Source organism: Sus scrofa, chromosome 10, assembly GCF_000003025.6.
Source record: "Sus scrofa isolate TJ Tabasco breed Duroc chromosome 10, Sscrofa11.1, whole genome shotgun sequence".
In the NCBI taxonomy this organism is placed as follows: Eukaryota; Metazoa; Chordata; class Mammalia; order Artiodactyla; family Suidae; genus Sus; species Sus scrofa.
The window spans coordinates 24,505,373-24,532,161 of record NC_010452.4 but is presented as its reverse complement, the minus strand read 5'-3'; the positions used below and the strand labels follow the sequence as shown (position 1 = coordinate 24,532,161).

The following is a 26,789-nucleotide window of genomic DNA, read 5'->3' as shown; positions in this document are numbered from 1 at the left end:
GTTGAATCGGAGCTACAGCTGCTGGCCCACACCACAACCACAGCAACACCAGATCCAACTGCGTCTGCAACCGACACCACAGCTCACAGCAATGCTGGATCCTCAACCCACTGAGTGAGACCGGGGATAGAACCTGCATCCTCATGGATCCCAGTTGGGTTCGTTAACCGCTGAGCCACGAAGGGAACTCCGTGTATGAGTGATTCCTGTACGGCACCCAGCCCATGCCTGGCTCATACAAGGATTCAACAAACGGCAGCTGCTATTACTTTTCCCAGGCCTGGTTCTAAATTAATCCAGCAGCCCATGTTTCCGTACCTTCATCTGTGGGGATAACATTCACCATGACTACGTTTTGCAAACGGATTATTATTATTTAGTAAACCCTACTAAACATATACCCTAATCACACACTACTAATATAAGTAACCTAACTACACAGTACTGGTATAAGCAACACACAGTACTAGTATAAGTAACCTATCAGAAACCTATCCCTCGTGGCCAAATAAATGAACTCCACTTCATTAGGGAAAGAAACCCACAACCTTACAGCTCCTAGCCAGACACCCCATCAGTGGTGTGCTTGCAGCAACACTGCCCTCGCTGACACTGTTCGTTTGCGTCAGCTGTAGAAACAAGACCTAGAAGCGAAGTCCCTTTGCTGCAGCCACAGGAAGACGGCCTCTGAGCGCACTGACAGCACAGCTCCAGGCACAGCTGAGGTTCTGCTCCACCCTCCCCACCTTCCCCGGATAAGCAGAAACCATGGGGATAGCATGCGGGACAGAGTCCAGACGGACACAGAATTTCCCACAGCGTGTCCGGGAAAGCACTCACGGGCTGGGAACACTCGGGAGGCTACTGGAGGCTTCTGGAATGACAACTGGCCTCCCTTTTGATCTAGGTTTGAATGCCACATTCCAAAAAGACTAAAGAGAAGAAGAGATTCCTGCTAGTAATTACTGGAGAACTGATTTAAGTGAAATGGGGATATCTGACCCTTAAATTGTGATCACAGCTGTCGGGGTGACTGAGAGACGAAAGCAGTCGTGTTGAGGCCTAAACATACCGTACAATGACGCAATGAGCAACTGCTGACTGGCTAAACCGAGTCAAAGCAAAGGCAGCCTCACTGCATCACAGACATTTTCACAGGACTCCAAACCTCCAGACATCATCCAGAGGCATCCGCTTTGATGAACGCAGCTCAGACGGCTCCGGCGGCCTTACCTGCCGTGGCGCACAGACGCAGCAGTGTCTGCACTGATGGGGGCGGGGGAGGAAGAGGCAGGCTGCCGCCCGCTGCCCCGACCGACCGACCGACCGAGGGGTGGATGGACCAGCGGTAATGGGTGAGGCAGCAGGAGGTGGACTGCGACTGGCTGAAAGGTAGGGGCTGGAGGGGCCACTACTTCTACCACCTGAATCACTGCAAAACAGCACAGGGTCAGGTCACTTCCGCAGGACACGCTGCGCGCCGCCCCCGCCCCAGCACCGCCTCCCCACCCAGACCGTGCCCTCCAGAGGGATGGAGACAAAGAGAGTGCATGACAACCGGGAAGTGGAGAGACCAAGTCCAGCTAGAGCTGGGCCCTGGCGGCAGGCAGACGCCTGTCAGTCACCCGACAGGCGAAGGGGGCAAGTGACCAGAGAGGAAGTGCAACCAGGGGAGCAGGGAGCAGAGCACAGGACCGAAATGGGGGGGTCTTGCCAGGAAAAGGAATCCCCAACAACCCCCAAGACAAAGAGTCATGCAGCCCAAGTGCCTGCCTGATACGGAAGCAGCACCGCAGAGGCTAAAGAGAGATGCAGAATTCCGGCGCTGTGGAGTGGAGCGCGAGAGAGGGGGCAGAGGTGCCCTGGGGTGGGGGGCGGGGAGCGGTTTACATCTAGAAAGCAATGTCCTGTGGCAAGAGGACGGCTTATCTTGGTTTCAACTGAGGACAGGAACCATCTCAGGGGCATCAAAAAGTTACCCGGGTTAGAATTTCTAAAAAAACTTCTTGACTACAATAGTAATCAAACACATGATGGGGGGTGTGTGACCAAAATAAGCCAGGAAGACTTCTTCAGTGAATGACGCATTTTACTGGGGTATATGAAAGCAATTTCTGCCTGAAAAATAAGAGGTGAAAGTTTCTGAGGTTTGGCATAGCCCGGGATGACCAATGTCTACTCAAGCTTTCTTTTTGAAACAGTGATTGCATGTGCTTCTTTCCTTTTGAAAGACCATAAAATAAGATTTGTAGGATGAAAAAGGCCTATAGAATTATGGAAGAAAAGCTTTGGAAATCCAATGTGTAAAGCAAGTTGCAGCTATTTTCTCAAAATCTCACAAAACTGAGTAGTTTTCCACCCTCAAGAGGAGCAGGGGAGCCCAGGGCCAGCATCCCCTGCCCTCTGCTCACCATGACTATGCCAACTGCATCGATCACACCAACATTACTCACTCAATCCACTGGCTACTGATCTGCATCATGGAAATATGCAGCCCGCCCACAAACAAGTCCATACCTGAACATTCCATGGCAGCGTCATCTTTCCTAAGGCTCAAACATTATTTCCTTAGAAAAGTTTTCTTGGTCTTGGATGCAACCACAGGGAGTAAGAATGCATCTAGACAAACTAAAGCCTTACCCTCGAAGACAAAGAGGTATAGCCTCTGAAGCCAAAGCCGGAGGCTGTGGACGGAGCTTCAGTGAGAACCCTGCACTGCACCTGCACCAGCTCAGGGTAGAGCCCTTTCTTACAGATGTGTCTGCAGAGCTAAGGACATGAAAGGGCAGCAGCGGCTGTCCGATTTATGGGCTTACTAGCTCCACGTCCCACCTGGCTGACAAGATCAGGTGAAAACAGGTTTTGATCCCAAACACAAAGTCCACGGCCAAAGCCTGTTTGTAGGGTAGTCAGCAAATCGTCTAAACAACCTGGTAATGAAGGCCGTGGCAAGAAGAGGTGGCGGGAGGGGTTAGAGAGTGGAAGTGAAGAAAGAAGTCAGAGGAAGCAACGGGAATCAGATTCTTCCACATCAGCAGCAAAGCTCAAATTAAAATATTAAGTGTATACCTTATAGCTTAATGGCTCTGGCAAAGGTGCTCTGCTTGCTGGCTGGGGCATGGCAAAGAACACAACTGCAGAAAGTGCACACAGATGAGACAAGGGGAGGGAAACCCAGGTACCTTCTCTGCACCAAACTGGCGAGTTTCAAATCTTGATGGATCTGAGGGCCATTAAAAGTCATAAAAAACAAAACAAAACAAAACCAACTCAAGTCCCTAAATTAACGGGCTTCAAAATGAAACTTCTTTAATGCAGTCAAAAACTGTCTCCATTTCCCCCTCCCTCACACGGGACGGGCCCCCCACCCCACCTCCCTGCAGAACATCATTTGAGATGAGGCCACTCGAGCCGTGCACGTAGGACAGCTGGGTCGCGGACACCTGAAGTCCGGTCCTGCTCAGAGACTAAACATAGCCCTAACTGGCTGAAGATACCATGCGACTGAAGGGTGGAGACTATACTCGGGTTTGTCTGTGGGGAGAATATGGATTTAGCTTACGCTAATCTGGTTAGAAGTAGAAATTAACGTTAATTTAAAACGAGTTAAGATGTTTCTGCCAGGAAATCTAAAAGCAATTCATTTCTTGATTCACTCTTGCGGTGCTAATGGAGTATAAAAAGCATGCGGTTTTTCCCGGCGCCCGGGGCAGCGTGAAGGGGAAGCAGGCCCACCCGCACACGCGGTACCTTCTCAGGTAGGTGGACACGCAGGTGGACGGGGCAGGTGTCTGCGGGACCTCATCCCTCCACAGTGGCCGCGTGTAGGAGCCGCTCCTCACCAGGTTAGCCGCTGACTCCCTGGGGGGCAGGAAAGGAAAACAAAACACTGAGTCCCGCTACCAGCTTCCGTCCCAGTCATGATGCAAACTGGGAGAGAACGGCCAGGTGGCAAAGATCACCTTTCCAAGTGATCCTGTTTATACACCCGTTTTCTTGTACAGACAGAGGACTAGTTAGGTATTACCGTCGGCTTTCTTTGGGTTTTTTTTTGGCCACGCCCAGGGCCAGGGATTGAACCTGTGCCACAGCAGTGACAACACTGGACCCTCAACCTCAACAGGTACAAATCCTTCCACTGAGGGTCTCCAGCCCTTTGTTGGGGAGAAGTCCCTTTTGTCCTTCATTTAGAAGACTTTGCAGGTCAGCCTCCAGAGGCGGGGTGCTCACATTGAGGAGGAAGGGGATGGCGGGGAGGGGACAAGTCACAGAAGGCTGTTCGGCTTTGTCAACGGAGAGCGTCCAGGAGAGGCTGTAGCACTTCTAACCACAGCTGTGAACTCAGGGTCACCCAGGCCACCCAGAGCAGCCCTTCCCAAACTTAGTGTGCATTTCAATCACCCAGGAAATGTCTGGAAATGCAAGCCTGACTCAGCAGGGCTGCATCTCTAACAGACTCCCGGGCACACCTGTGCTTCTGGCCGGAGGACGGCACCTGGAGAGCGGCCATACCTCAAATCCCCACGTCAGTTTAACTGATGAGGAAGACTTTATCTACTTACAAATTAGAAGTCAATCAATTCAAGTAAATAACAACGTTTTTAGTGTTTACCACAGGACAGGCCCCGTGCTCGGCACAAGGGTGCCTGAGAAACCTGCGGACTCGGAGCCTACACTTACAGAGCCAGCCGGTGGTTCCTAAAGACAGAACGTCTACGCTGGACTAGGAGCCTGGAGGGTGAAGAAATGGCCAAGCCAGAGAGCCAGGGCCGGGGGCGCACTGAGCAGGAGGAGACGACACAGAGAGAAGGAAGGCCCCCCGCTGCCAGGAGTACCTGTTCTCCTTCTCCTCAGGGTCGGGGGTGCTGCTGAGCCTCCGGGGCACTAGGGAACTGAAATAGCTTTTGTTTTCTCTCTCCTGTAAAATCAAAATGAGTAAAGCACAGGGGAGGAACAGTACTGACACAATTAAGACATTTTGGGTAGAAAAGCAGAACTTAATATACCTACGTACTCTTATTTCTAGATTTAGTACCAATTCCAGTTTGAGTGGTATCACAAAAGGTCAGCATTCAAAAGCTTCTCCCTAACTTTCCTCCAATAAAAACCAACATGGAGGGAAATAATTCTCAGAGAAAAGCCAGGAGAACCAAATTAGGAAAGAGCAGCACAGACCACACAAAGCCGATGGAACCTTTGAAAAGCCACAAACTGAAAACTGACTCTGAAGTTCTTTTTTTTTTCTTTTTAGGGCCACCCCTGTGGCAAAGGAAGTTCCCAGGCTAGGGGTCGAATCAGAGCTGCAGCTGTTGGCCTACACCACAGCCATGCCAACACCAGATCCAAGCCATGTCTGCGACCTACATCGCAGCTCACAGCAATGCTGGATCCTAAACCCACTCAGCAAGGCCAGGGATTGAACCCGCATCCTCATGGATGCTAGTCAGGTTCTTAACCTGCTGAGCCACTATGGGAACTCCTGACTCGCCTTTCTGCTCTAGGTAAGGAGAGTAAGGAAGAATGAACAGAAGAAAAAGGACCTTGTCCTTTTTTTGGCCAAGCAAATAATAGCCAGCCAAGAGCTACCTGATTAATCACCGTGCCTGTCTCCTTTTAAAGACTGTGTACTTCCAGGAGCAAACTAGACAATATTTTCACTGGTTCCCGAGGGTGACCTTTCATGGAGGAAACCGCACCTTATCCCTGTCGCCCAACAGAGCAGAAATGCGGGGACTGGATGCCGAGCGGCAGACGGATGGGCCGCGGTCCCGCAGGGCCTCCCTGGCAGTGGCCGGCTCGCTCAGCGTGCTCTGGCTGCCGGTCTTCCTGAGTCCCAGCCTCCACGAAGAGGGAGACTCATCTTTGGGCTCTTCCGACTTGTTGAAGAGGCTGGAGAACTGCGAGGACAGAAGCAGAGGAGAGAGGGCAAAAGCCAGGTCCCACGGTTCTGCCTACACCCGGCTGAGCTCTGCGGCCCTCCCCACCTGGCCACTACCAGCGCCGCACGAGGCCTGCTTCTCCAGGCCACAAACAGCCTGAGGTGCTCAGGCTGCTCTGAGACCTCAAACAGCACGGGCTCCACCTGTGGGTACGTGCTGACCCCCCCTCCCCACCCCTCACTCCCTCTCCTGACCCGCTGTGGGGCTGGGAGCAGGACACCTCGCTCTCCAGGCGTCAGCATGCCCACCTGTAAACTGTGGCAACGAGCTTATCCCTCCTTATAACCCACAGGGGTGGGAACGCACCAGGTGGGCCAATGTACAGCGAAGGGTCAAGGTCCTGGAATGAGCCTGTGGTGAGCTAACTGAAGTTAACACCCATAAAAGCACCTAAAGGCCACTCCATTCAAACTCTGATTGCTTATTACAAGAAAACGGTTATTTGATCTGGGGCAGAAGTCCTAAGCATTTCAGTGTTCAGCCAGCAACAAGATTACCAAAAAAAAAAAAAAAAAAAAATTTGGTAGAAGTCACAGAGTTGCCGGTTTTTAAATTCTGCCAAGAGGACATCTTCCTAAAACATCACCATCTCCAAGATCATCACTTCATGTGAAAAAAGAAAGTAACTTTAACATCAGAAAAGAGCTTCACAGGGAGCTGACGTCTCATCCTGCTGAAAAGCACAGGGACCATCAGTTTGGCCCTGGCCAGAGGCCGCCTGGGCACTCCTGGCCTGAGCCCAGCAGCCCGAAGCCTGCTGCTGGGTCTCAGGGCCTCTGCAGGAAGGCGTCAGCCCTTCCCCGGAACCAGGCCACCGCCAGTGCCTGCACCCCTGCCTGAGCACACCTCCTCTTTTCTTCGCAGCTGCAGCTGCGTGCCACACACCCCTCCCAGCTTTGTGGACTCAAGCCTGCCAGCGCTTCCTAAGCCACCCTGAGCCTCAGGGCAGAGATGTCGGACTGGCACTATTTCAGCAAAGCCGCTACGTGTGCGTGTGAGCTTGTGATTTTTCCTTTGAGGAAGCAGGTGATCTCGTCACACCCAGAAGCAATGGGAGTGTGGGTCACAACCAAGAGATGGGCACCGACCCACAGCCAGGCGCCGTCTCGCCTCCAGTAAGCCCACCTTTCCAAGTCAGGAGGCCTCAGAAGGGTGGTAAAAGCAGAGCTCTCAGGGCCTTCCAGGAGGGCAGGCTCATTCCTACTCTCAGCATCAAGTTCTCACAAGGCCCGGGGAGATGCCGGAGGCTGGGCAGCATTTCAGCAAGAGCTTTCCGCCCTGCCTCATCAAAACCCTAAGACCTCACTCAGGAAGCCAACATTTGCAACAGAAGTAAAGCAGCCATCAAAACCGAGCAGGCTGGATGCTGGCGAGCTGTACACATGGCTCAGCTTCAGACACAAAGAAAACAGAATCCACGACTTTCCTTGGTCCCGGACCACGGTGGCCAGTGCCATCAAAACACACTGCCGCCGAAGGTGCGGATGGGGTTAGAGTTTCTTAAACACACTATGGACAGTGTCTGGGTCCAGTCCCCCAAAGCCACACACCAGAGCCCTAGCCCCAGTGTGATTACCTCTGGAGACCAGGGGGCTGTCTGGGAGCCAGAAAGGGCCTTGCCCACCTGGAACCCACCAGCACCTGGGCCTCGGACGTCCAACCTCCAGACTGTGAGAGGGACATCCTACATTTAAAGCCAGCCAGCCTGTGGTATTTTGTTACGGCAGCCGGAGCAGACTAAGAGAGGCAGGAATGTATCTTTAAGGCCTTTCTGTGTCACTACAATGGGGAGAAACCCAAATTAACTCCGCAATACTCACTCTCCTGGCTGAAGAGGTGGTGAAGGTGTTCTGTGCTGGTGCTGGTATCTGCTCCACGACGCTGCTCTTACTTCCAGAGTGGGAATGGTTGACAGTGGCTTCTGGCTTTTTATCTGTTATTTAAAACAAGAAGCAACAAGTACCTCTATGAAAACCTGCTGTGTGTGTATGTACTTTTCTGCTAACAGAAAAGGTTTACCCATTAACAAAAACTGATCGTGAAGACTGCGTGATGCTTGGCTTCAAACTAAGATGCAGCCCCCTGGCAACTGCTGGCTCTTGTAAGAGAATAAACTCAGTGGGACCCCTGTCCTGGTCTCCACCTCCGATCCCACATGGACAGCCGATGATGTCCACTGGTCGGGAGAGTAATGACTACTCCTGGGGTCACAACAGGAAGTAAAGAAACAAAGGATCACAGAGGGTCCTGAGGCAGGGACCCCTCGTGACATTAACAGGAGTGGCTCCTCACGCTCACAGGGCCGTCCACTGGAGCACAGCCAGCTGTCTGTCCGTCGCTGGCACAGGCTGCACTAGGGGCTGCCGGCCTTCTGGTCCCTGGGCTCCAGCAACCCACGTGTGAATTACCTGACAGTGTAAAGCCACATCCTAGATGTGGACACTGGGCAGGTTGCTCGGCATATCTGAACTTCCACTTTCTCACGGATAAATGGGGGATTCTAATCCTTATCTTACGAGTTGCTATAAAGACTAGAGACAAAACTAGTTTTTAAACTGCGGAGCTCAATGTCTGGCCACGTTAAGTCCCTAGATAACAGTTCATGTTGACTGTTACCGTTTCTGCAGTAACCGAACACGCAAGGCAGTCTTTCGATACCACTTGAGTGACCCTGCCCTGAGAAGCCCACCCCCCACCACCCGGAGAGAGGACCGAAGAGCCACCCCCCAGAGCCCTTCCAAACCACCCACCCATAAAACTGGGGGCATACAGAGTTGTTCTAAGTGCCTCCAGGTGTTGGGATGGCTTGTTTTGCAGCAGCAGATAACTAAGACACCAAACATTTAAGTTAAATAGGTAAAGGAAAGGAAAAAAATAGAAATCCAAATCAAACTGCTCACATTTACCTCCAAACAATATTCCTTACAACTCTGTGTATATGTAAGACACATGGAAACCATCATTTTATGAGACTGTATTTGCGGATCTTTGGAAACAGGAGAAATGTCCTCAGCAAGTGCTGGCTCAGTGTGTGCGTGGGACCAGGTGTGTCACCTGGAAGGTCTGGGTAGCACCTGCCCCCCACAGCCCCTGCCGTGCAGAAGGCCCTGCACCGGCACAGGAAGGACAGAGAGACCTCCGACACACAGCACCTCCCGGCACTGCCGTCCCTCGCTGGCTGGGGGAAAACAGAGCCGAGGAGAGAGAAACAGAACTCACTCAAACCAAGCAGCCCAGTGTGAGGATGGGCCCAAGCAGGAGGCCACTGCCACATCCCAGCAGCTCCCCCACTCCCCTAAGGGCTGGGCAGCCCCACAGCTCCCCCACTCCCCTAAGGGCTGGGCAGCACCCAGGACGGAGCTCAGAGCAGGTCCAGACACCAGTCCAGATGGCTCTCGGTAAAGACATGTAAGGATTCGGTAAATAACAAGCACAGGAAAGACGGACACTGCCACATCTTGACAGGTGCTACACGAGCAAGCGGTGCTGCCGAAAAGAATTCCAGTCTAGGGAATAAAAGGCATCTCCTGACGGTGTGGGTCTCTAAGTTCCTCTGAGGACCCTCTGCAAGCCTTGGGCTGAGACGGGGAGGGGTTGGGGGGAATGCAGCACTCTCCCGCGCCAGAGGGAACCAGGAAGCAGAATGAGCGCCGTCTCCATCACGGGACGTCAGCCAGGGCAGAGTTCAGGGGAAACAGACTCCACTGTGAACTCAGGGTGGCCCTCCGCCTGCTAACTTGGCCTTCGCACTGGTGACCCTTCAGCGTGTGGGCTCAGATCTGGAGAGGTGGTGTCCCAGGGGCGAGGGACACACCCTGTGAATCCTGTTATCGCTAACTCCCAACTCTGCACACAATGCCTCTGTGGAGGAAACTTCCATGCAATAAGACCCAGGGTCTCTTTTCTAAGTGCTCACCCAACCACGAATCAAAACTAGAGGTTAACTTATAGCCTGATGTCTGCCGTGCTCAGCCCCCAATCTCATAGTGGGATCCTGCCTTGAACACGATAAACTCAAGCAGCTCCATGTCATGTACATTATCAGTAAAAGTCACAAAGGTGGAAATGATTCTGTTCCTTCTACCATCCCCAAAACAGGAACTGAAGAAGCTTCTCATAATGAGAAGGAAAAATAAAAATATTGTGAGATTCTATTCAGGAGATCAGTTAACCTGGGGTTCCTGTGGAGTCACCTGGGGTTCCTGCAGAGTCCCAGCATCACCCGCCTTCTGACAAGCAGTGACCTCCTGCGCTCTGGGGACACAGGGTCTGGGTGTCACCTGCCGTCAGTGACCTCCCTCTGGGGACACAGGGTCTGGGTGTCACCTGCCTTCGGTGACCTCCCTCTGGGGGCACAGGGTCTGGGTGTCACCTGCCTTCTGACAAGCAGTGACCTCCCGTGCTCTGGGGATGGTGAGTCTTGGCATCACCCGCCTCCTTCTCAGTTTCTGACTCTGAAGCTTCGTCTTCACCTTCATCCTCTGAGCTGGAACTGCTGGACTCTTTGTCTTCATCCTCCATCTCTTGGGACTTGCGTGTCTCCTCCTCATAGAGCGTCTTCTCTTTGCTGCATTAAAGGTGACAGTTGGAGTGTAGTTCAGAAACGATGAACCATATCCTAAGTTCACTGATGACCAGGTATAAGGAGAATAATCCTTAAGCCTCAGTGTAGAAAAAATAACAGAAATACACTCAAATCGTCCTTCCCATATGCCTTCCTCTAGACCCCAGGTCTTCTGCAGACTGAGGTTTACTATGTGACTTCGAGCAGAATTTAAAGAGGTGGAGCCTGCTCAATGCCCAGGAGACAAGAGGGCTATGAACCAGGACGATGACTGAGTAGGTAAATATTTTTTAAAAATCACCTAAGAAATGCGGACTGAGTGCTCATCACATGCCAGGACCACACTGGGCAATGGCAGGGGGTGAACACCACACACCCCGGCTCAGAAGTGCTGGTGAGGGAAGCACCTGGGCCTGCGAACCGAGGCTGGTCTCAATTCATAAAGTTGAAACACGTTCGCCCACCCTGTGTCTTCCCCACATGTCAATGCCACCTCCTTGCCCCTCGAATGTCCCCACATGTTGGAGGATTGTCTGGGCCAAACTGAACGCAGGGTCTCCTCCCTGTTAGGCTCTGCTGAGCACACCACACAGCAGCCTGTCACTTCTCTCAGACCCGCATGTCTTACTTCTTAAAGAGCCGGCTGTGCAGCTTGCTGTTCAGGTCTGACTCAATGAGCTTGTTCCGTGTCTCTCTCTCACTTCGAAGCTGGAAATCGAGAACACAGAGAAGAGGGAGACGGTGACTGCTGGTGAACAATGGGCAATGACGAGAAGAACTCAAATGGTCCTGGGCCCACCCACAGGTGGGGCAAGAACGGAAAGGCGGACCTCAGCAGGTCTCCTCCCCCAGGAAGACCTGACAGAGCAACGTCCTTATTCGAGGTAGTGGAGAAAAGCCACACGTTAGAGCCTTGTGAAAACTGCCCCGTCCAAGAGCCAAACCCAACCCTCCAAAAAAAATCCTAGCCTCTGGAGGCTAAAATGCCAGAAGTAATTGGAAAGAATTCTTTATGCCTTTATACACTGAATTGAACTGGTGACCACTCTAGAGAAGAAACAGGTCCCAAATGGGAAATAAGCCCTTAGCAAAGACCGTCTGGCACTTAGACACAAGCTCTACACACACATATTTATACCCCTGACTCCAGAGTCGGGCGGGGCAGGATGGGTGCCATTCCCAGGAGTCAGGTATTACTCTGCTTCAAAACCCCAACCACGCTGGGTAACGGCACTCGGGGACTTGCCACTGTTTCGGCAACTTCTATGTGAGTCTCGCCATTATTTCAGAATAAAAAACTTAAAAACCACAAAACTAAACAGTACATAGGACCACCTCACATCAGGAAGGCTGCAGCCACTAAGGAACAGCAGGAATGCTGAGTTGGGAAAGTCCAAGCTTTCCATGATTCCAACTGCTTGTCAAAGGAGACGAACCCACTGCCAGTTGTGCCTGTCTGCGCTCGGTACCTGCAGCCTTCCTGCCAGGTGAGCAGGGTGGCGTGGGTACTGGGCACGGGGCCGTGATGCGGTTGCTCTGAATCCCTGGGGTCTCTCACTGAACCATGCAGCCCTTCCATGCGGAACTGCCCTAAGCGTCCCACTTTCTCCTAGACTGAGGTCACGTGCTCTGAGCACAGCCCATGCGAAGGAAACACAGGTCAGTGGGTGATTTCCTTCTGTCCTCCCTGCTCACCCAGGAGACCCTCACCACCACCACCCCGCCGTGTGACTGCCTTTACCCTCCTCATCTGCATTACTCACCCCTCCTACTGGTAGGGTGTGACTTATTCCCAGTGCACCTGCGTACTGGGGGGGGAGGCGGGGGGCTCTCCACGCTGCAGTCTGGGCCATGATTAGTACATAGGCCTTCCATGCTGCCCCAGGAGGGAGGGCACATGCTATCAAACCCTCAAAGATTTAGAAGAGGAGGGGGGTGAGGGCTGAATTTTGGATATTTGATAAATCTGGAACAAGTACCAATCACTAACCAAGCAGCATCCAATGCCAAATGTTTTGCTTGCATTTTAAGAATGAAATATATTCTTTTGTGGGTTGTATATTCGTCCCTGTAATCAACTTCTTTTATTTATTTATTTATTTTTAATTTTTTTTTTTTTTTTTTTTTAGGGCTGCACCCACGGCATTTGGGAGTTCCCAGGCTAGAGGTCGAATCGGAGCTTCAGCTGCCAGCCTATACCACAGCCACAGCAACTTGAAATCTGAGTCTTGTCTGCAACCTAGGCCCCAGCTCACAGCAACACCGGATCCTTAACCCATTGAGCGAGGCCAGGGATTGAACCTGCATCCTCATGGATCCTAGTTGGAATCATTAACCACTGATCCACGAAGGGAACTCCTTCAACTTCTTTTAAATAAAGAAGTCCTTCTAGGAGTTTCCCTTGTGGCACAGTGGGTTAAGAACCTGACAGTGTAAATGAGGACGTGAGTCTGACCCCTGGCCTCGCTCAGTGGGTTAAGGATCCTGTGTTGCCGAGAGCTGTGTCGTAGGTCACAGATGCAGCTCTGATCTGGTACTGCTGTGGTGTAGGCCAGCAGCTGCAGCTCCAATCCGACCCCTAGCCTGGGAACTTCCCTATGCTGCAGGTGGGGCTGTGAAAAAGAAAAAGACAAGTCCTTTTAGACAGTAAGCAGAGGACACTTACGAGATGTCCTCCACTCCGCTATTCCCTGTTTGGAGGAAACTGACCTGAACACACCGCATTCATTTTCTGGAACTTGAGGGTAATTATCAGTTCACTGATTGTCATGTTTAGCTTCCAGCCGCTTGAAGGCGGTATGGTAATTATAATGAGAAAACTTGAATTTTGATGATTTCTGGACATCATCTTCTCATTGACTGTGGGCAGCTCCTGAAGGGAGGGAGCACTGTCCTTGCCGGAAGGCAGGTCTGTCCAATCCCACTCTCAGTAGACCCAAGCAGGCTGCTGTGGACCGCAAGCTGTTACAAAAAGCATCAACCGCAGACTCACCACGCTCTGCTTCTTCTGGAGCATCTCCAAGTGCTCCACAAGACCCTCGTCGGCCACATCAAACGGGGTCTGGCCCTGGCAGAGGAAACAGAAGCAGCCATCATGCGACTTCATCAGAGAGAGTCAAGGCTCACCTCCTGCCTCTGACCCAGTGACAGCTGCTTCCCCAGCTAATCTGACCTACACGGTGGCAACGCTTTCATGAAGCACAAGAAACAGCAAATCTGAAAAACAGAGGTTTACAGAGTAAAACAGTGTGGCGGGAATCCCCACATCATTCCTAGTGTTTGCTGCCTCTTGGCAAATAATCGATGAACGTCTCTACCTGTGCTGCTCTCTGGCACAAGCAGAGGCACCTGCTCGTAACTGCCAGGATACATTCAACATAGGGCTCTTAGAAGCCTGAGAAGGGGGTCCAGGGCAAACACACTGAGGACTGTCACGGGGATGGTCTGCCTTTAAGAGAGAGGAGGGTTACCATAGGACATGGCACAGTTAGGGACCCTGACCCTACCTGAGAATGAGCCCTGGGGCTAGAAGCCACCTGAGTTCCAAGTAAAAGCCCCGTGTCGGGATTCCGAGGAAACCCGCAGGGACAGGGGGAGGACCTGCAGGGCTTCGGGACAGCTTGAGGTGAGGCTGGCAACCCTCCAGCAGCTGCAAACTCCAAGATCTCATCTAGCGACTGGATGTGAACAGGGCTCGGCCCTTACACTCTCTGAGTCAAAGGTAAGACAAACTATTTCATGCCTCACCACTGACGGGGGCCTCGGGCACTAAGGGCAAATATCTTTTTCTCCTGTTTGTTTCAAGGGTTTCAACCTATACAGAACCAGCAGATGGGCTCAGTGGAGGTTTATCTGCATGGCGAGCTTGTCCGTGCTGGCAGTCGGGTGGGGGGAGGGGGGAGGACCACGGCTAGCAGCCACATGCACGCCTCCGGACAGCAGGACTGGTCATTTAACCTCTTCTTCCAGAGCCTCCTTTTGGAGGACAGGCCTACTAACCAGCTTGTTCCTGACGTCCATGTCACAGAGGGCTTCCGCCAGGATGGAGCAGGCCTCCTTCACCCCCCAGTGTGCAGCCGCGTGGAGGGGGGTCCAGCCGTCATGATCCTGAACATTGAGTTCATAGCCAGCCTGAATCAAGAGTCTGAGAAGAAAACCCCAATCGGGGCATTTAGGGGCCCCAGAGCACAGCTCTCTGCCAAATCAACTACTGGCTAAGTGGTACCACAGGTTCTGGCCCTGAACCTCGGGGTCCTGGGGTTACCTCCATCTTCTAAGGCGCAGCTTAGGTTTCAGACTTGCTGCATGAGAATCAGTCACACACGGTTTTCAACAAACCCCTTGGAAAGGTCACAGGGTTTCCTAGGCGCACCCACGTCACAGCACACACACCTGAGATCGGCCAAAGCCCAGTGCAATGGCCCAGTCGCACAACCCTGTCGGGAAGTGCTGACCACTGTCCAGCGCAGGGAGGGGTCTCGACTCCAGCAGGCACTCAGCTCCCTCCCTCACTTCAGCACCCTCACCGTCCGCTCTCCCGCCGCTACCTCTGCAGGGGCGTCTGCAGGGGCCTCCTGCTGCCTCTGCTGCTAGAAGCCAGCTGTGCGTGGGGGGAGGTGGCTGAGACCGTGGGCCTCCAGGGCACACCCCAAGCCAGCAGCAGGTGTAGGCATAAAGGAGGAGGGCAGGCCTGTGCTTCTCCAGTGGGGCCCTGCCCGCTCCAGACCTGCTCCCTGAATCTGACGGGCCCAAGCGGAGTAGCACCAATCTGCTCGGTACCACGTGTCACAGAGGAGAAGGTAGGGATACTGACGAGGGCGATGGGGCCAGGAGACCAGGCAAGGTCACGTGCAGGCTGGTGCACCCCAACCCGGCTTCATGTCACACACCTCAGGGAGAGCCTAGAGGGATGGTGACCAGCACATGCACGAGGAGAGACAGTGCCATCACAGAGGGGGATGGAAGGGAACACACCAGGCTAAGATGAGCTGGCCCTGCTCCCGAAGCCCAGCCCCACCCCAAGTGAGGCACACGGACGTCACCTGAGGACTTCAGAGTAGCCCTTGGCGGCGGCCACATGCAGGGCGGTGGCCCCGGAGCAGGCTTGCCTTACATCCTCTATTTTCCCACTGTTCAGCCACTGTCGGGCGTCCTGCAACATCCGCTGCTCCTCTTCCTTCCGGGACTGCGCCAGGTCGACTCCTGCGGGGACCAGACACGGACAGCCAGCGTCATCGCAGGTCCATGCCAACAGGGCGGGACACTTTCCTCAGATTCAAAACACACCCTAAAATAGCCACCGACAGACAGCGGTTTAGTCATCAGGTTGGGCTGGCATCAGAAGTACTCTTCATTGACGAGAACCTCGGTGTTTAGAGACCTGGCAGTGGTTTATTTACCAGGGTTAACTCACCAGGTTAAATATCATGTGATGGCAGGGCCATTAAGGGACCACACTGAACAGCTCTCAAAACTTCAAGAACATCAAGACCCAAGGGGATATTACTAAGTTTACATTATAACATTTCTACAGAGTCCTTTCCCGTGCTGCACCATTTTAGGTGTCCCCACGGTCACTGACGTGAATAGAGCAGACATGACTGTCCCCACGCACAGATGAGGCAATCAACACACGAAGGTGAGGCACTCACTGGAGGGACCTGAGAGCCCCCAAAGGGACTCTACACCTTAGAGCCCCGTTTGCTCCACCCTTCCACTCAGTGCACCTTAAGCCTGGCCCCCAAACCTGAGTTCCAGGTACATTATACCGAAAAGGTTAAGCACCTCTCAAGTTCATTTCCCTCCGTAGGGAACTACACTGGCTGAAGCTGGAGAATCTAGAGCAGGTGAGGTGATGGGCAGTTAGACCTCCAAGGAAATGCACTATGGCTCCTTTAAAACGTGGACCAACTCCCAGGGCTCCCACAACTCTCCCACGCCTGCGCAGGGGGGATGGGAGCCCGGCAGGGCGCTCCCCACGACGTGAGATGACCTCTGTCCGCTGTACAAGCAGGCCCGGCAAGGAGTTCACACTCACCTGTGCTGGATCTGCTCCCTTCCAGCTCACACTGTAATGAGAACCAGAAAACTACCTAAGGAGGACGTGCATGATCTGGGGAGTATTGATGGGGTGAAGGGGTAACCGATTTATTTTGTTTCTTCTTTTTTTTACAGCTTGATTGAGATATGAGAGACATGTAACACTGCACGGTTAAAGGCGTACAGCGTGGGGATGTGATACTCGCCACAGCAGTTATTTAATACGAGCATCATCTCACATAACTGCCCTTTCTCTTTTGTGGTGAGGATATTTAAGATCTCTTAGCAACTTTGGCGTATATAACGCAGCACTGTTAACTGCTGTTACCACTGGAGATAAGACTCCCCAGGACCTGCTCATCTTATAACTGGGACAGGGGTCCCTGTGAACAACACCTCCCCCACTCCCCAGCCCCTGCAAACCACCATTCTACTCTCTATTCCTCTGAGTGCAGCTTTTCTAGAGTCCACATACCAACCAGCAAGAGCGGACAGGGTTTGTCTTTGCCTCACTTACTGCACTTAGCGTGATGCCCTCAAGGTCCATCTGCAGTACTGCATACGGCCGGATTTCCTTCTCTCTCGCTTACATACAGTAGATACACACCTCATCTTTATCCTTTCAGGCACACACCGACACTGGGGCTGCTTCCACACCTTGGCGTTATGAATAATGCTGCACTGAGCATGGGCATGCAGATATCTTCTTGAAATTCTGGTTTCATTTCCTTCGGACATATACTCATAAGTGGAACTGCTGGATCATATGGTAATTCTGTTTTTAATCCTTTCAGGACCCTCCATATTGTTTTCCACGGTGGCCGCACCAATTTACATTCCCACCACTAGCACACAAAGGTTCCCTTTTCTGTACATCCTCACCAACATTTGTTATTTCTTGTCTTTTTGATAATAGCCACTCTAACAGGTGTGAGGTCACATCTCAGTGTGCTTTCGATTTGCATTTCTCTGGCAATCAGTGATAGTGAGCATCTTTTTATGTGTCTATTGGCCAATGTATGTCTTCTTTGGAAAAATTTCTATTCAGTTCCTCTACTCATTTAACTGGATTGTTTGGGTTTTTTGTTTTTGGCGGGGGCGGGGGGGGGGATCCATGCCCACGGCATGTGGACTTTCCCAGGGAAGGGATCAAACCCATGCCACGGCAGCCACCTACATCGCAGCAGGATCCTTAACTTGCCAAGCCATCACAGAACTCCTGCTATTTTTGCTCTTGAGTTGTACAAGTTCCTTATATATTTTGGGTATTTGATCTCTTATCAGATATATGATTTGCAAATATTTTCTCCCATTCCATAGGCTGCCTTTGCTTTTTGTTGGTTGTTTCTTTGCTGGGCAGAAGGTTTTTAGTTTGATGTAGACCCACTTACTTATTTTTGCTTTGGTTGCTTGTGCTTTTGGTGTCATATCCGAAAAATCATTGTCAAGACCAATGTCAAGAAGGTTTTTCCCTGTTTCCTTACAGGAATTTTATAGTTTGGGGGCTTATGTGTATGTCTTGATTCCATTCTAAGTTAATTCTTATAAGGACATAAGATAGAAGTGCTATGTCATTCTCTTGCACGTGATTATCTAGTTTTCCCAACACCATTTATTGAAAAGACTACCCTTTCCCCATTGAGTTCAAATAGCAGTTGACCGCATAGGTGGGGGTTTGTTTCTGGGCTCTCCAGTCTGTTCCACTGGTCTGTGTGCCTATTTTTATGCCAGCACTACACTGTTTTGATTACTATAGCTCATAATCAGGAAGTGTGGTACTTCCAGTTTTGTTGTCCTTCTTTGGCTACTCAGGGTCTTTTAACATACACCACAAATTTTAGGATTGCTTTTTCTACTTCTGTGAAAAATGCTATTGAAATTTTAATAGAAATTGCACTGAATCTATAGATGGCTTTGGGTAGCATGAATATTTTAACCATTTTAATTCTTCCAATCCATGAACAGATGGTATCTTTCCATTTATTTGAATCTTCCTCAATTTCTTTCATTAAAGTTTTACAGTTTTTAGTTTACAGGTCTTTCACCTCCTTAAAATTTATTCCTAAGTATTTTATTGTTTTTGATTCTATTGTGAGTGAGAATTCTTTCTTTACTTCCTTTTCAGATGGTCTGTCATCACTGCATACAAACACAACTGATTTCTGTACATGGATTTTTGTATCCTATAACTTTACTAAATTTGTTGATTAATTCTGTTTGTTTTGGAATCTTTAGGATTTCCTCCATGAGGTTATATCATCTGCAAAGACAGTTTTACTTCTTCCTTTCTGATTTGGAAGCCCCCCCCGCAACCTTTTTTCCTTCCTTTGGCCTGGCTGGGACTTCCAGAACTATGCTGAATAGGAGCAGTGAGAGCGGGCACCCTGTCTTGTTCCTGATCTCAGAGGAAAAGCTTTCAACCTTTCACCACTGAGTATGATGGCAGATGTGAGCTTGTCATATAAGACCTTTATCAAGTTAAGGTAAATTCTTCTTACATCCAATTTGTTGAGAATTTTTATCATGAAAGGATGTTTTATATTGCCAAATGCTTTTCCCGAAGCTACTGAAATGACCAAATAATTTTTGCTATCATTCTATTAATTGGTGTATCACATTGATTATGTTGAACCATCCTTGCATTCCAGAGGCAAATCCCACTTGATCATGGTGTGTGACCCTCTCATTGTGCTGTTGAATGTGGGTTGCCAGTATTTGGTTGAGAAGTTTTGCATCTGTATTCATCAGGGATTTGGGCCTACAGCTTTCTTTTCTCAAAGTGCACCTATCTGGCTTTGTTATCAGAGTGATGCTGGCCTCATGAGAAGTGTTCTCTTCTCATCAACTTTTTGAGAAGGGTTTGAGAAGGACTGGTATTAATTCTTTCAATGTTTGGTGGAATTCACCAGGGGAACTATCTGGTCCTGGATTTTTCTTGTTGTTTGGTATTGATTCACTCTCATTTGTTATTGGTCCATTCAGATTTTTTATTTTTTCCTAATTCAGTCTTGGTAAATTGCCTGTTTTTCAGGATTTACCCATTTCTTCTAGATTGTCCAATTTGTTTGCATACAATTGTTCACAGTAGCCTCTTATGATCCTTTGTAGTTCTGGGGTATCAGTTGTAATGTTTTCTTCATTTCCCATTTATTTATTTTAGTTTTTTTCTTCGTCTAGCTAAAGATTTGTCAATTTTATCTTTTCAAAAAAGATAAAAGCCCTTGGCTTCACTGATCTTGTCTAATGTATTCTCTGTTCTTTTTTTCAATTATTTCTGCTCTGATCTTTATTATTTCCTTCTTTCTGCTAACTTTGGGCTTAGTTTGTTCTTTTTCTAGTTCCTAGAGGCGTGAAGTTAGGTTATTTGTGGTCTTTCTTTTTTCCCTCAGGTAGGCATGTATCACTGCAAACTTCCCTCCTAGAACTGCTTTTGCAGCTCCCACAAGTTTAGTAGGCTGTGCTCCATTTTTGTTTCCAGATATTTTATTTTTCTTTTGATTTCTTCTTTGGCCCATTGGTTATTAGGCACATGTTGCTTAATCTCCACATATCTATGAATTTTCCAGTTTTCCTCCTGCTACTCCTGACTTCTAGTTTCATACCATTGTGGTCAAAAAAGATACTTGGTATGATTTCAGTCTTCTTAAACTGCCAAGACTTTTTTTGTGACCTACCATTTGACCCATCCTGGAGAATGCCCCATGTGCACTTAGGAAGGATGTGTGTTCTGCTGTTGGAAGGATATTTTATATACCTGTTAGGTCCATCTGGTCTAAAGTACAGTTTAAGTCCAACATTTCTTCATGCACCTGTGGCATATGGAAGTTCCTAGGCTAGGGATGAATTGGAGCTGCAGCTACCAGCCTACACCGCAGCCACAGCAACACGGGATCTGAGCTATATCTTCGACCTACATCACAGCTCATGGCAACGCTGGATCCTTAACCCATGGAGCGAGGCCAGGGATTGAACTTGAATCCTCATGGATGCTACTTGGATTCATTACTGCTGAGCCACAAAGGGAACCCCTCTTCACTGATTTTCTGTCTGGCTGACTTATCCATTGTTGAAAGCAGGATACCAAACTATTATTATTATCTATTTCCCCTTTTGGATCTGTTAGTATTAGCGTAATATAGTAGATGTTCTGATGCTGGTGCCTATGTATTTATGACTGTTATATCCTCTTGATGAACCAAAAGGGGTAACTGATTTGGAACAAACCAGGATTCCACATAGAAGGAGTTAACAGTGCTGCAAAGTTAAGCATGCATATGTATACCTCTTGCAATAGACTAGACTCCTTGATGGAAGACTCATAAATTAAAACAAAAATTTCTCAAGTCAAAACTATTATTAAAAACCATATGAGTTTGTTTAGTTCCCATTGTGGTGTGATGGGATTCGCGTCCTCATGGTTACTAGTCAGATTCGTGACAGGAACTCCAAAAAGTTATTATTATTATTTTTTAAATTATTATTATTTTTTTTGGTCTTTTTGCCATTTCTTGGGCCACTCCTGCGGCATATGGAGGTTCCCAGGCTAGGGGTCTAATTGGAGCTGTAGCTGCCAGCCTATGCCAGAGCCACAGCAATGCGGGTTCCAAGCCACGTCTGCAACCTACACCACAGCTCACGGCAATGCCGGATCCTTATCCCGCTGAGCAAGGGCAGGGATCGAACCCGCAACCTCATGGTTCCTAGTCGGATTCGTTAACTGCTATGCCACGAAGGGAACTCCAAAAAGTTATTTTTAAATTGTAACACCAGGGAGTTCCCATCATGGCTCAGCGGTAATGAACCTGACTAGCATCCATGAGGATGTGGGTTTGATCCCTGGCCTCACTCAGTGGGTTAAGGATCCAGTGTTGCTGTGACCTGTGATGTAGGTCAGAGACTCGGGCTAGGACCTGGTGTTGCTGTGGCTGTGGTGTAGGCCGGTGGCAATAGCTCCAAATCAACCCCTAGCCTGGGAACTTCTATATGCCGCAGGTGCAACCCCAAAAAGACTAAATAAATAAAAATAAATAAATAAAATTGTAACTATAAAGTTACTCAATTCATCAGGACACAAAAACCATACAGAGGAAGGCAGTAAAAACAAGCATTTATCACTCTCTTAAGGCAGGGTTGGCATACTTTCTACTAAAGGCCAGATATTGTATTTTCAGCTTTGCAGCCCACCTGGTCTGTCAGTTACTCAACTCTGCTGCTGGAGGGCAAATGAACCTTTGGATAACATGTAAACAAATGCATATGGCCAGAATTGGCCCCACCTGTTCTACAGGGTCCCATCAGAAAAGGCCCCTGGAGAGAAATCCTTCAGAATGAAGTGCACTGTGTCAAGTGATTTAACAGAGAGACCACACATCACTACAAACCAGGTCCGCTGAGTTTTGTGGTGGGTCTAGCAAACGTCCTAAGACCTGTTGTCCCTGCTATCTGACTAGTGCTATTAGCAACTTTTTTTATCTGCAACTTTTTTTTAATTAAAAGAATCCAAAGACATCCAGCAGGAGAATCCAGACCTATTCTCTGAAACAGATTCTTCTGAAAATATAAAATAAGTATTTTGAGAGTTTATTTTTCTAAGTTAGCTTCCTGACCATAACAAACTACTGGAATAATTTTCACGGCTGGTGTGATTAAAGTCCATTTCAGAGGCTTAATAAATGCCTTTACCAGCACTGCTTTCAGCTCTCAACAAGAGAAAAGATGCAGAGTCATAAAGGGAACCTGGTCGACACTCAAATGGCCCTCTCGCCTCCACCTTTCCTTAGACCTGACAGCCGGGAGCCAGGTCCAGGCCCCTGTACACACAGGAGACAATGGAGCTCCTCACCGGTCTAATCTGCATCATTAAGGGACAGTCAGGTCACCTAACTCAACAGTGGGCACACAGCCCCCGCAGCAAAACCAAGGGGGACTGTCCTTTTGGCATCTGGCCTATTCCTGCCTGAGTAACCGAGGACTACAACTGCAGGCACAGCTCCGCGCAGCAGAGGCCAAGTCAGAGGGTCTCCTTGCCCCTCAGGCCCTGAGCTTACCTTGCTTCTTCACTTGCTCCAGAAGCAGGTCCTTCATGGCAGGCTCTTCTGCGAGGTCAGAGGGAACTTCACCTTCACTGTTCACAATACCCACACTGGCTCCATGGTTAATGAAATATCTGTGCAGACAAGATCCAGGATCAGTATTATCTCTGCCAGTCTAGCTTTGGGGTTCTGGGCAGAGCAAGGCCTCTGTTTTGGAGTTTTTACGGTGGTCCCAAAGGAGGACCACCGGTAATTTCTCACTCAGTTAGCCTTCAACAATTAGGACAAAAGCTTCTCTATTTCTTGATAAGCACAATGCCTATGAATGGGATTTCACAGGTCTCTAACCCTCTCCTGCCAGGATAGAGAGACCCTCCAATACCACAAGGAAGACTCGTACCCACCATTCCCGAGGGCCAGATCCAGGCTCCCAAAAGGACTTTCTACACTTGTAATACTGAGAGTGGAGTCCCCAAAACATATGTTAAGAAAGAAATTCTCACAGAAACTTTGCCAATGCCGCCAGAAGAGTGTATTGAGTAGTACTGGGGCATGAAAAGAGAAAAAAAGAGGATGAATTAAAATTTTCATGAATCTGCCTAAATACGCCTCCACAAAACTCTCCCTTCAACTAGCCATCTACATGGAAACTATACTTTAAGAGGAAACAAATTAACTGAAGAAATAGTTAAATTCTAAATAATTAATTCTAAATTGAAATACCATACTTGATGCTAAAGAATGTCTGATAATTTAAAAATCTTACACAGATCCTTTCTGATTTTCAAAGTACTTTCATGTGAAATTACATAATGAGTCTTAAACAAGTTGATGGACAGGCAGTGTGGACAGTACTAATGGCAGAGAGCAGGGTTATGGCCCCCATCTTCTGAACTCAAGTCGGGTACATCTTTGCACTAAATCAAGTTACGTTTGGGCTGTTGAGAATTCCCACTATTCTGGAGCTCTGTCAAATATTCAGAAGTATTTAGAGAAAGAAAAACCATTTAAATTAGACTCCTACCATTCAACAATTCAGTAAGCATTTATTGGTTCCCTACCCACGTTTTAGACACTGTAGAAGGTCTTAAAAAGATAACCACTACAGGGCCATTATATTCAAGAAGCTGGCAGAGGAGAAAGAATGGACAAAGATTAAATTAAGACCACGTTTTTCTATTTCTCATTGCCTAGTACCTGGTATAAATAGTGCCTCAATAAATGTTTTTAACTTACAGATCTATTTCACATCTTTCACAGCTTAAGTTTCAGTTGTCTCCGTCTCTCGATAATAGACTCCAAGGGAGGCAGGCTCCCTCCCCGAGATCAGCCTGCTCCATCTGCTCTCGTCACCATAAGTACAGTCCCCTGTCCAGCTGCTCTCGTCACCGTAAGTACAGTCCCCTGTCCAGCTGCTCTCGTCACCGTAAGTACAGTCCCCGTCCATCTGTTCTCCTCACTGTAAGTGCAGTTCCCTGTCCATCTGTTCTTGTCACTGTAAGTACAATCCCCTGTCCAGCTGCTGCCCCGCACCCCCACATACTATAAGCTCCTCTCTTTTGATTTCTCCTCTTCTGGCCAAAGAATGTTCAACTTCACCACCTCAACCTTGAAAAATCAAAGTGCAGTAATACACCTGGTAAGCCCTGGATCCGTGCTTTTTAGACTGAACTGCCCTGCATTCTAATCGCTCAGCTCTCCTACAGCTCAACTCACTCCATCCAACTGAGGAAAACCGCCCCCCTTCCCTTCCAGAAACTTTTCCTATCGTTCAAGGTCCACTGAAAATGCTTTGTCTGTTCTTGCCAGCCCCATCTCCCCTCTCCCTCCTTTAGCTCCGTCCTCCCCGGGACTAAGTCTGGACCTTCCTGGTGACACAGGCAGAGGGGGACGCAGCTTCCTGACCAGGCTCAATGCTACTTAAGGACAAGGGCTGTGTCTTCCTCACTATCATCAGGCCATCTGACACTTTCTCCTGGCAATCCACACCACTGCCTGAAAGAAATCAAACATCTTCTCCGCTCTTCTCTAATACCTATTCTCCCCTCACGAATCCAGCACAACGACAACTGGGCATACAGGCCCCTGCTTTTCCTTCTCTGAATGTCTTTAGACCTCTGACCAAGAAGACTCACTTTTAGAAAGTGATCTGGCTCGCCGTGAGTCAGAAAGAGATCGCTGTTAAGTAAGACTGCCTTGCTACACCACTGGGGCGGGGGGGGGGGATCTTTAGCTTTTTACCTGAACAAGAATAAATACTGACCTATGAAGTAAGACCCACTCCTGAGGGTCCCTAAAGTTACCCTGAGGCTCAGAGACCCATCAGCTCAGGAAACCGGTCCTTTAGTAAATAAAGCCTCTGTGTTCTTCCTATCCCTCAGGGACATAAGGTCTATCCTAAAAGGAAGGAAGAAAGAAAATGAAATGTGATCAAAAACTCAGAATAGGAGTTCCCATTGTGGCTCAGCAGTAATGAACCCAACTAGTATCCATGAAGATGCGGATTCGATCCCCGGCCTCACTCAGTGGGTTAGGATCCGGCATTGCCGTGAGCTGTGGTGTAGGTCACAGATGCAGCTCCAGTTCAACTCCTAGCCTGGGAACCTCCATATGCCACAGCTGCAGCCCTAAAAAGCAAAAAAAAAAAAAAAAAAAAAAAAAAATCTGAAAACAAACAAACACTGTTCATAGGCCACAAGGCAAGGTAACCAAAATGAGTGACATAAGCAAGGGGGGGTTCTTTAGTTGTCTAGAAGATGATGGAGCAGGCCACACATAAGTAAATAATGACAGCAAAGTCAAGGCTGTCTAATGATGAGACACAATGAAAGATAAGGGGTTCTGGGAGTTCCTTGGTGGCTCAGTGGGTTAAGGATCCAGTGTCGTCACTGCTGTGGTGTGGTTCAATCCCCAGCCTAGAACTTCTGCATGCCATGGGTGCAAGAAAGAGAGGAAGGAAAGAAAGGTGGGAGGGAGGGAGGGAGATGGATAAACAGAGATACAGACAGACAGACAGACGACAGATACAGGGTTCTGGTCTGGGTCACGTCTCCTGGTCAGACTTTCCTACGTCTAACTAGTAATGATTTGTTAGAGGCATAGTAACTCTCACCAATTCATTTCATTCCAGGTAACATTTATTTGGGCAAGAGACTGTTAAATTTTGAACTTATTTCCAAAGCAACTGCGTTCATCCATAGAGAAGAATTAAACAAAGTACTGTGAGAAGCATTTACATCACTCTCTGTCCTCAGTTTCACAGAAGGAGGGAAAAAAGAGACTCTGTGGATTACACCAACACAAGTGATCCTAATTCTAAGCATGAGCTCTGCCTGTTACCTTCCAATGGGAACAAGTGAAATTCTTGGATGTAATGAGAGTTGGTAGAGGTCAAAACCACAATCAATCAAACATCAATGACGATGAACTAACATGTTCTTCAAAAGTCTCTTAGATACGTTCTTAAACCCTAACTCTTAGGCCATCAAGTGTTGGATTCATGGATGGGGCTGAGAGTGAGAGCCTCCCCCTGAAACCCTGGGAAGCGGGCAGCCCAAGGAGGGGAGGGGGCTGACCACTGAATCTGAACGGAGCCAAGACTGAAGCAAACTGCATGCTCACTCCCGCCGGCCACAGGCAGTCTGGCCGCCGGCCCTTTAGACGAGCTGCCCAGACAGTGGTGCTGCTGCCTAACTAACGCTGCTCTGCCTCTGACCCGGCAGTCGGCAGTTGTTCGACTCCTTGCCAGGATACCCAGCAAAATGGATTCCAAGGGAGGCTGTCCCCAGGCCGCTGCAGAGCTGCCAGTGTTAAGTCTGCCTGCTGTTTGCTTAAGAGGAGAAATGGGATGGAGCCTAATGACGAGCAGTCGGATTTTTCAAAGGCCCACAGAATATCATGATTTTATTTAGAGAATTGACCTTAGCAATCTAAATTGACCTCATCTAGAATATACTCAACTGCCTCATTTTAGAGCCGTTTCAAGTGCCCAAGTGTCTTCCCAGACCACTCTCTCATTCAGCAGACATTACCCAGTACCTCCTCCCCCGTCACTATGTGCTGGGGTTCCCTGCGCAGGGAGGGTGCCTAGCAGCGGAGCAGTGCCCCCGCCCTTTCCAGCCTGGCTCACTCTTCTGGTGTCACCCACACACGCTCTGTGATCAGTCTGCCAGGCATTCTCCACCGCTGTTTGCACTAGGCACTGCTTTTTTTCTA

The 26,789-nt window shown here is 49.3% G+C and overlaps 1 protein-coding gene across 14 annotated transcripts in view; it reads right to left on the bottom strand.

The window, feature by feature from the left end:
- Positions 1 to 26,789, bottom strand: part of PPP1R12B (protein phosphatase 1 regulatory subunit 12B) — a 173,462-nt gene that overhangs the window by 105,200 nt on the left and 41,473 nt on the right. For 4 of the 14 annotated variants that reach the window (XM_021064550.1, XM_021064551.1, XM_021064547.1 and 1 more), the window contains exons 3-12: positions 22,590 to 22,708; positions 15,546 to 15,705; positions 14,503 to 14,647; positions 13,496 to 13,570; positions 11,132 to 11,211; positions 10,316 to 10,506; positions 7,760 to 7,872; positions 5,697 to 5,897; positions 4,836 to 4,918; positions 3,751 to 3,861 (exon numbers count right to left, since the gene is read on the bottom strand). In XM_021064550.1, coding sequence (XP_020920209.1) covers positions 3,751 to 3,861; positions 4,836 to 4,918; positions 5,697 to 5,897; positions 7,760 to 7,872; positions 10,316 to 10,506; positions 11,132 to 11,211; positions 13,496 to 13,570; positions 14,503 to 14,647; positions 15,546 to 15,705; positions 22,590 to 22,708 — 1,278 coding nt within the window. Of the gene's footprint in view, positions 1 to 1,233; positions 3,224 to 3,750; positions 3,862 to 4,835; positions 4,919 to 5,696; positions 7,873 to 10,165; positions 10,200 to 10,315; positions 10,507 to 11,131; positions 11,212 to 13,495; positions 13,571 to 14,502; positions 14,648 to 15,545; positions 15,706 to 16,540; positions 16,572 to 22,589; positions 22,709 to 26,789 lie in introns of those variants that run through there. The other 10 variants (XM_021064555.1, XM_021064553.1, XM_021064549.1 and 7 more) reach the window with 10 other exon arrangements.